The sequence below is a fragment of the Cryptomeria japonica genome, unplaced genomic scaffold (assembly GCF_030272615.1).
Source record: "Cryptomeria japonica unplaced genomic scaffold, Sugi_1.0 HiC_scaffold_25, whole genome shotgun sequence".
Taxonomy (NCBI): Eukaryota; Viridiplantae; Streptophyta; class Pinopsida; order Cupressales; family Cupressaceae; genus Cryptomeria; species Cryptomeria japonica.
In genome coordinates, this window is record NW_026728847.1 from 1,253,503 (window position 1) to 1,263,717 (window position 10,215).

General features: G+C 33.5%; 1 protein-coding gene across 2 annotated transcripts; it reads right to left on the reverse strand.

The window, feature by feature from the left end:
* Positions 1-7,226: 7,226 nt before the first annotated feature.
* On the reverse strand, positions 7,227-9,988 carry LOC131861358 (receptor-like protein 12). Of its 2 annotated transcripts, none has more exons than XM_059214926.1 (2): positions 9,699-9,988; positions 7,227-7,530 (listed from the first exon to the last, which is right to left on the reverse strand). In XM_059214926.1, exons 1-2 carry the CDS (start codon positions 9,964-9,966, stop codon positions 7,511-7,513), a joined length of 288 nt encoding a protein of 95 aa, XP_059070909.1. In that variant the 5' UTR covers positions 9,967-9,988; the 3' UTR covers positions 7,227-7,510. The 2 variants fall into 2 exon arrangements, with proteins under 2 accessions (XP_059070909.1, XP_059070908.1); XM_059214925.1 differs by having other exon boundaries at positions 7,727-9,988.
* Positions 9,989-10,215: the final 227 nt, after the last annotated feature.

A 10,215-nucleotide genomic window follows, 5' to 3' on the forward strand; every position in this document is an offset into this window, starting at 1 on the left:
ACACTCAAATGAGAAAGGTAGATGTTGTCATTGATGGAAACAAGGTTCAACAAAGTTCTACAAGTTCAATTGGCAATAGGCTTCACCTACCGACATCGACAGATACAACAAGGTTTATTCACACTGGCATCTAGTTTACACCGACAATAGAACATACCAGCATTCTAGGCCAACTTGGCAATAGTATTGTTTATGCGAAATGAATTATAAATGTAAATTATATTTATATGGCCGACGTGTTGTATTGTAAAGACTCATATATGTATGAGATCTTGTAGGTCATTTGAGATTTAATGTAATATGATGTAATGAAAAGTAATGAAAGCAATGATATGAGATAGGGATATGATATCGGGTAGTTGTTTAAGCACTTTGATGTATTTATTTCAGAGTGAATAAGAAGCAGAGTAGAGCGAAGATTATTTTGTGATAGCATAATCTTTTACCGATAAGGTTTTTGGCAGAGGTATCAGACAGAGCTTAAACTGGTACTGAATCTAGCATTGCAGATGCTATTTTGAAGGAGTGCATTATTATTGGATTTAACCATCCAATTGTGTAGTCAGTGGGACTCCAATTTTGTTGTTGAGCAGTGAGCTCTAGGCAATTGGCCTTCCTACATGTGCAGGCTCCTATTGTACTAAGTAATATTTATTCATATGGTCAGTGAGTAAATATTGTGGGTCACAAATTGTCATGCCCAAACTTTTGGGCACGAACGGGATAATTTTTTTTTTTTTTAAATCATTACTTAATAACATTAAATTTACAAATATGAAATGCGCTTAGCAAGTTTCCTCTTAACTATGTGTGAGTTAACTCTAACCACTAACTCAAGTAAGCGATAATAATTTGAAATTTAAATGCAGTATACTGAATGAATTATTCTATTATCTCAATGAACTATTTTATTATCTCATCAAATTTTATTAAATAGATTAATTAAATCAAACTCTCTAAAATAATTGACGAAGATATTATTAATCTCCAATGATCATTATATGCCTTTTTGGGACTAATTAAATTAGTCCTAGCACTTATAATTACCAATGCCTATATTTTATTTTAACAATTATTACAATGTAATTTAAACTAATTCGAATAAATTATAACACTTAATAAAATATTTAAACTAAAATTTCCCTAACCATTCATATATTTATTCATATGGTCAGTGGATAAATATTGTGGGTCACAAATCCTACCGAGGTTTTTCCCTTATAGGGTTTCCTCGCTAAAATATTTGTGTTATGGTGTGCATTGATGTTGTTTCTTTTGTTTCTCTTTACTGCATTATTATTTGTTTACCGACATATTAATCTATGTTACAAAATTGCAAATAAGTTTAAATATTTCATCTATCAGGCAGACATTGATTCACCCCCCCCCCTCTCAGTGTCCTTGGGATTAACCAAGTATCTAACAATTGGTATCAGATCTTGTTCCTCTATTTGCAAAATCCTAACAGCTTGAGGAAGATTCTGAAACTGGTACCGATGGAAAATTTGAGACAATAGTTGGAAGGAGCTCTTGAAGATTTTGATGTAGAAAAATTAAAAAATATCAAATTGGAAGAAGAACTCAGATTTGATCAGGAATTCATCAAAACACTTCAAGAAAACCTGGTCATGGCATAGAGTAAGAGAAAAGAATTATGCGAGTCACTACAAAAACAAGATTATGAAGAAAAAGAAACTCTCAGAGATATTGTAGAGAAACTAAGACAAGAGAATAGTAACATGAGGAATGAGATGCAAAACTTAACCATGAGACTATGTAAGGATATTGATGATAGAAAGAGAATGAGGAAGATTTGGTTAGAAGACTTAATGAAAGATCAGATGAATCTCTAAGTCTTAGTTATGATAATGATATGCTTAAAACAGAGTTGATTCAGATGCAACATGACAAGGAGGAACTTATGAGACAAGTTAGCACTCTGGAAGGTGACTTGGTCACTGCAAATGAATACAAAGACAAATTCAAAAAGAGTTTAGACAAGCTTGATGATATGCCGAAAAGTTAAAAAATTGATGGAGAAATAGTTGGACTTGGATTTCAACATAGAGAAAGTTCTGGAATTGCAAACAATCATGATCACAATAAACCGGTAAGGCAACCTAATGCTTATAAATTCAATGGCAAATGTTTTAATTGCAACAAATTTGGTCATAGAGCAAATCAGTGCAGATATAGAAATAATCAGAATACAAACTCATCCATCAGTCAATGTTCCAAATGCAATAAACATGGTCATAACTCAGACAATTATAGAATGAATGTAAAATGCTATTCTTGTGGTAGATTTGGACATACATCTAATCAATGAAGAACTCAAATCGGGCAAGGTTATAGAAAAGCTATTCAAAGAAACAATGTAACTTGTTATACATGTAACAAAATTGGGCATATTGCAAGATTTTGCAGAAGAGAGAATATACCGGCAAACAACAAAGGATCTAATGACAAAGGCAAGAAAAAGGTAAATGAAATCAAGCAAGAATTCACTAAACAATGGGTCAAGAAGAGAGATCAAAGAAATGATGAATCCGTCTCTGCACCGACAGAATAGAGCAATCCTACACCAATAGGAGATTCTTCATCTAATTAAGGAATAGTCCTTAGGGGTAAGGAAACTAATTAAAGACCATGCATTTTACCCTCCAATTGTGGTAAGTTATAATTATTCTTTACCAGAAAATATGTTAAGTATTCACTTAACCGATGAAGCATTTAATGTGGTTGTTAGTTAACATTTTTGGTTATAAAGAACAATAATTTCTCATTTTGACTTAACAAGCATTCAAGTATTCGAAGAGCACAGAAGTTGAGCACATGCATTCAAGAAGTGAAGCATCAAAATATTTTAGGGCATCCAAGGTTTTCACTTGCAGAAAAAGGTATTTATTTTTGTATCATTGCTTCTTCATCTTCCATTCCTAAATTCATAGAAAACCCTATTGTTGTGGAGAATATCAAGTTTCCTAGACCAGTCTTTAAGATAATCCCTAAGATAGCTAAGTTGGATGACTCCATTGGTGCATTTTCAAAAATATTGAAGGGAGTTGCATTTGCAGAAGACCCTAGGGCATACATTCACTATAACATTGAAGATTTAGGGTCTGAGGATTTAAATAACATGTTCATGAATGTTATCACTAATAAATAAGGTGTAGTTAAACTAGAACACAATGTTGTAAAAGATTTAGGGTTCGTAGACATCCTTCACATTCTTGAATTTTCAGATGAGATTGTCCATTATGTTAAAGAATAAACTTGGTCCAAGATTGGATAATCTATTAACACACCGGAATGCACTATCCAAGGCAACAATTCAAGGAGGAAGATCATCAGAGCAATAGATGCATTATCTCACTGGGATAATCAGGCAGACAAAAGAAATAATTATTGACAGTACAAAGTTCCTGCAGGGTCTTAACTTAGTTCTTGCATATATTTTTCAAGTTATATACAATTGGCTTTAGGGTTCTAAGTAAATTTTTGAATTTTTTATACTTTTGACATCCTTTGTCATCCATGTTAAAGGGGAGTGGTATAGTGAGAAAAATGTACAAAGTAAGGCATGGCGAAAAGTGAACAGAAGGAGCTCATTTTCTCAGGGGGAGCACTCTCAGTTTTGGTTTTCATTTTTCTCATGAGTGTTGCCATCAATGCCAAAGGGGAAGATTGTTAGCATTATACACTTAGATGAGAAAGGTAGATATTGTCGTTGATGGCAACAAGGTTCAACAAAGTTCTACAGGTTCAACTAGCAATAGACTTCACCTGCTAGCACTGGCAGATACAACAAGGGTTATTCACACCAGCATCCAGTTTACACCGGCATCTAGTTTACACCGGCAACAGATCATACTGGCATTCTAGGCCGACTTGGAAATAGTATTGCTTATGCGAAATAAATTGTAAATGTAAATTATATTTATATGACTGACATGTTGTATTGTAAAGACTCATATATGTATGAGATCTTGTAGGTCATTTGAGATGTAATGTAATATGATGTAATGAAAAGTAATGAAAGAGATGGTATGAGATAGGGACATGATACCAGATAGTTGTTTATGCACTTTGATGTATTTATTTCAGAACAAATAAGAAGCAGAGAAGAGCGAAGATTATTCTATGAAAGCAGAATCATTTACCGGCAAGGTTTTTGGCAGAGGTATCAGACAAATCTTAAACCAGTACTGAATCTAGTATTGCAGATGCTATTTTGAAGCAATACATTATTATTGGATTTAACCATCCAATTGTGTAGTCAGTGGGACTCCAGTTTTGTTGTTGAGCAGTGAGCTCTAGGCAATTGGTCTTCCTGCATGTGCAAGCCCCTATTGTACTAAGTAATATTTATTCATATGGTCAGTGAGTAAATATTGAGGGTCACAAATCCCACCGAGTTTTTTCCCTTACTGGGTTTCCTCACCAAAATATTTGTGTTATGGTGTGCATTGATGTTGTTTATTTTGTTTCTCTTTACTACATTATTATTTGTTTATCGGTATATTAATCTCAGTTACAAAATTGCAAATAATTTTAAATATTTCATCTACCAGTCAGACACTGATTCACCCCCCCTCTCAGTGTCCTTGGGATTAACCAAGCATCTAACACCTCCTATATTTAGGGAGGTTCTCTTTCAGTTGAGAGGTGTGTTAATTTGGAGCTTTATGGTGAGCTATATCACTATGCACAAGAGGTATTATTGGCCATGAGGAAGTATTGGACGAGTAACCCTAGGTTCAAGTCTATCTTATTATAGACTATATTTTGCAAGTGTTTTAATAAAATGATGTTTTATGGGTTTTTTTATCAAAAAGGGTTTTCTCGATGTATATATTGTGTAATTTGTACATTTATGCATGTATGATTCTCATCTTATTTATTTTTATCTTATTTTTAGTGATTAGTATCCTAAGATCATCTAATAGGGTCTCGATTGGTTATAGCAATATGGTGCATTCCATTGTCTTGTGGTCATCATCATGGTATCTACAAAAGGGCCTAATTTTTTGAAATTGAATGAAGTATGCCATAGCTTGCCACAACTATAGCAAGTGATTATATATAATTTTTACTAGCATCTTGTATTCCTAATGCCCACATTGATCAAAGCCTTGATCTATGTATATTATTTATTTTAATTCATAGGTTGTAACTAGGAATGACAATGATTACTAACTAAATACATTGGTCTCAACATGATTTAACAATTTAACAAAAGTTGGTAGTATGAGTTTCACTCTAGCCAACTTTACACCATTAATTTATATCCCTTGCAAATTTTGTAGGACATAAGATAAAGTCTCATTTTTCTTGGCATGAATCATATAAACAGTAATGAGAAAAAAAAAGCATGTAATCTGGTAATTCATATCACTTGGGTTCACACTAATAGGCAATTGATTACCATATGACCCTCATTTCGGTATCAAATGGACCACAAACTAATGGTCATTTTTATAATCTTTTAGATTCAATTCATGCAATTAACACATATGACTATGGTCTCCAAACAAATCTAGCAATAAATTTCTTTCTATAGGTTCCTTATTATGTGACATGTGTTGCACCAACTCCTTCTATGTATTTGTGGTGAATCCACTAATAAAATATTACTTATAATTGATGACATATATATTTTTATATAATTTTAGAGAAAAGCTCCTTAAAATATCAAACATATAAATGCACCGACTTGTCTAACCACTATTTTATCTCATTGAGATCATTAATATTACATTAAGACATATCTGAAAAAAAATTATTCAATCATATTAAATTTTTACCTTTTGAATCATAACACACATATTGATCTTGTATGTGTTCATTGAGAATTGCTACATGAAATCACATCTTTTGTACCTCATCGACAATGTTCTTCAAATGCTAGGTGATCTCAATTTTTTTCTAGTGCTTAGTCATGTCTTCATAACCTAAGAAGGGAATTGATAGGGAGATAATGAGCTCATAGATTATTACATAATTATACATTCTATTAGATTATGCAAACCTAGTTTCCTAGGACAATATAGGATGTGTTATATCGAAGATAATTAAATTGCTAGTTAATATATGGTGGTCAACTCTAACATATGCTATTAGTTTCTATTGAATCATATGCTTTCACAAGAACCTTTTTAAAATTGAGCCATTAACTTTGTGGGACCTATCTACTACATTACACATTACTCTAGATCTTATTACATCATCATTGCCACTCACTACCATAATCCTAGAGAAAAAGTCACAAAAAGCTAATGATTATATAGTTGTATGATAAAAAAAAAAATCTCCAGGAGGATTTTTTTAATTGAAAAAATACAAACACAAGAATGAAGATACCAATAGGTGGCTTCTCTTTTTTTTATAGTCTCAGGTTTTGTGTGAAAAGAATATGGATACCATGGACAAGCTTCAACAAGAGTTATCTAGTTTCAAACTACATACAATCTTGATCAGAATCAAACAATTTATAAATTTATGAAATGGTATGTATTATCCTCTCTTCGTCTTCAAGATATTTATGACCAGTTTTGGTTGTTTAATTAGTTTGACCTCAACCAAGGGTTAAATTTATTTGCATATGTCCATGATCTAATACACCTTATCATCCACAAGCTAATTTTGTATGGTAAATAATTAATAGTGACATGAGGAATAGGTGCTCTACACAGCCAAATTCAATAACATGTCAATAACAATGGGAACTACCAGCCGCCAAAAAAAAGGCAGAAAAACTTCAAATCTGAATTAATTAAAAAAAAATGCTCAAGATGCTTACTCAAATGGGATTGAGAAAATGCATAGCATGGCAACTACAATCAAATTAAGGTGTCAAAGTGTGCGTATAAATAATAAAATACCAATACACCAATGACAACACCAGTACCTCCACAATGCATTCACATAGAAGGAGGGAACCTTACGACACCAGTCCTTGAAATAATAATGTAGAGAAAAATGAGTTTCAAAGCCTAAGATGCAATATGTAGAAAAATTCAAAATAATTATAAGCATCAACATTCTGTATATTTCCATCTGGAAATGAAAATTTTTGATCATTTTGTTTACATTTTGTACGTTATTTTGAACTACTAGAATGCTATGAATATAATGTGAGCATAGTCACTCTACCTATATCCATCAAAACATTAAAAAAACTCCACAAGTCTGCAACACATTCTCTCAATTGAAAGACACACAAGTGTTGTTACCATTTTTAAGAAAGTTTTGCAAAGTATTGTTGTTCTACATATATCCACCCATATTGTTCTGCTTTTCAGGGATAGAGGAGATACAAAAGCACTACAAAACAAAATTTAAGCAAAAGAAAAACATGCATATATCACTATCTTAAATAAAAGTTTCCACACAATCTGTATGTTGTTCATACTTTCAAATCTATCCTCCATGGAAGTATATGATGTAATTGCATGTATGTCTTTCTCAAAAGCATGTGCAATATAGTCTTTAGAAACACCAAAAATCTTCATAAGAAAAAATAGATTCCTGTACACAAAGTTATATATTAGTAACAATTAGAAAATTATTTTATTCAATTTAAAAGAATTACAAATAATCTAAAATTTATACAATAGTCAATAAATATTTTATCTAAAAAATGTACTAATTTTATTTTGAATTTTTGTAGTTTGATATATAGAATCAATTGTCATATATACATCAAAGAACAAAAAAAACTCACCTTTCAATGACTTGTAGATATCTTCACAATGTCAAATTCTTCATCCAGGGAAATAAGAACTTTAGGATTGCATCAACTTTGTTAAAGTATTCATTTCTCCAACTGATTTTTATCACGATCAATGATATTATCCCCCCAAAAGCCATTCCAAAGGACAATCCCAATGATATCGCATACCATGGATATTTAGTGCTTTTCTTTATTTTATTAATGTAAATTGGAGGAGGAGAAGGAACAAACTCTGGCCAAGAACAATTTCTGGGTAGGGGACACCCCCATAAATTAGGATTCCCTGAATAAGAGGATTCTCCAAAGTCAATCATATGTATTCCTTGTGGTATGCTTCCTGAAAGGTGGTTGTTTGATAGATCCAGTGAACCCAAAAAGCTTAGAGATTCAAGCTCTGTAGGGATTTGTCCTGAAAAATGATTTCTTGAAAGGTCTAAGGAATCCAATTGATGCATTTCTCCAAAACTTTTTGGAATGGTCCCATTCAAGTTGTTCATTGAAAGGTTTAGAAGCCTTAGCCCCTTCAAATCCCCAAAATTAGAAGGAACTTTTCCCTCCAATTCATTGCTTGAGAGATCTATGGATGTGAGTGTGGAAAGAATATATTGGTAGTGCTGCTCTGTACCTTTTAAAATCATATCCAATCCATCTTGATATACTGGCCCATTAATATAAGTGGATAATACAAAACCATTTTGACTTTCATTTGCCATTGCTTGCAAGAATACAATTGTGTGCGGAATTGAACCTGAGATATGATTGGAAGAAAGGAGCAAGATCTGGAGGTGCTTTAATTGACCTATCTCTAAAGGAATACTGCCTGTAAATTTGTTCTCCTTCATTATCAATACTTTTAGCTCTGAGATATTTCCAATTAATGTTGGTATTTGGCCTTCAAACAAATTGTTTCCAATATCAAGAACCTGTAGTTTTGAACAATTTGCTATTGAAGAAGGGAATGATCCATTCAGATTATTACTGTGAACAACTAATGAATATAATTCACTCAGCTTACTAAACTCATATGGTAAGCTTCCCTCCAAACTATTATTTCCCAAATTCAGGACAATAAGTAAAGAACAATTGGACAAACTGACAGGGATCACTCCTGTTATCTTGTTGTTTGCAAGATTTAACATGTTGAGAATAGATAACTTGCCCAGGTTTGGATGAATATTGCCACTGAACAAATTGTCATTGAGCAGCAGTATACTCATATAAGAAGGCCACATTGATGGGATGCACCCACTCAATTTATTTCCTGAAAGATCTAGATAATTTAACTGAGGACTGGTTTCCCATAGCCAAGAGGGAATTACGCCCACAAGACTGGCATTAGTTATAACCAACCGTTCAAGTGAAATTTGTGTTGAAATCCAAGGTGGAAATTCACCGTCAATCATACATGACACTAAAAGTAGATCAGATAAATCAAAGGGTGGAATCCAAGTTGTGCTAATATTTAGGACACAATCAGATAAATACAAAGAACTTAATCTTGTGAGGTTGTGAAAGAAAGTTTCTGAAATCGACTGGTAATGGTGTAATGACAGATATAGAGTACGTAAAGAAGGTGGAAGTGACAAAGAAGAGACGGTTTCATTGAAACGATTGCCATAAGCAGACAATTCAGTGAGTGAGGAAAGGTGAGCAAATGAAGGGGGAATGGTCCCGCTCAGTTGGTTGTTATAAAGCCTTAACTCCCTCAACAAAGAGAGACTCCCAAGAGAAGCCGGTATTCTTCCACTAAGTTGGTTGTTACCTAGGGAAAGGTCACTTAAAGAAGCAAGATTGCCAAGGCAGGAAGGTATGCTTCCATTCAAGTAATTGTCTGAAAGATCAAGAACTGTAAGGCGGGTGAGCAGACAAAGGAAAGTGGGAATCGTCCCAGTAAAGCTATGACCATATAAATCTAAAGAGTGAAGATAAGAGAGATTTGCCAAACAGGTAGGAATGGTAGTACCTGGTGTTACTTGATAGATACCAAGAGAGACAGAGACAACGTGGTTGGTGTTATCGTCGCAGGAAATGCCATACCAGGAGGTGCAGCAGTCTGTTCCATTTACCCACGAACTCAGATAGCCATTGGAGTCATTCAAGGCAGCTTTGAAGAGGAGCAGAGCTTGGGATTCGTGGGAAGGACATCTGCTGGACATTAATGGCTGGGAAAGAGGAGGGCAGAAGAAGAGAAGAAAAACAATACCAGTCAATTTGCGTAAAGGGATGGCCATTTGCGTAAAGGGATGGAGGGAATTGCACTTCTTCTCTGGGCGGCCTGTTCTCTTAACCCGCGTGCCGGTCAACAGGTCAATGGTTATTTTATTTCTAAATTACATTCATTAATTAAGTACCAGTTTTTAATAATTTTCTTCTGTCAATTTTCCACAAATTAGCCTACCAGACTTGGGACATTGACGTTAACTTTTCTTTCACTTTTTGACATGGACAACCATTATGCGGATACGATTCGAAATGCTATT

Bases quoted from the DNA above. Each gene is read 5' to 3' on its own strand.
- LOC131861358 (XM_059214925.1), bottom strand. From the start codon at position 9,966: ATGGCCATCCCTTTACGCAAATTGACTGGTATTGTTTTTCTTCTCTTC.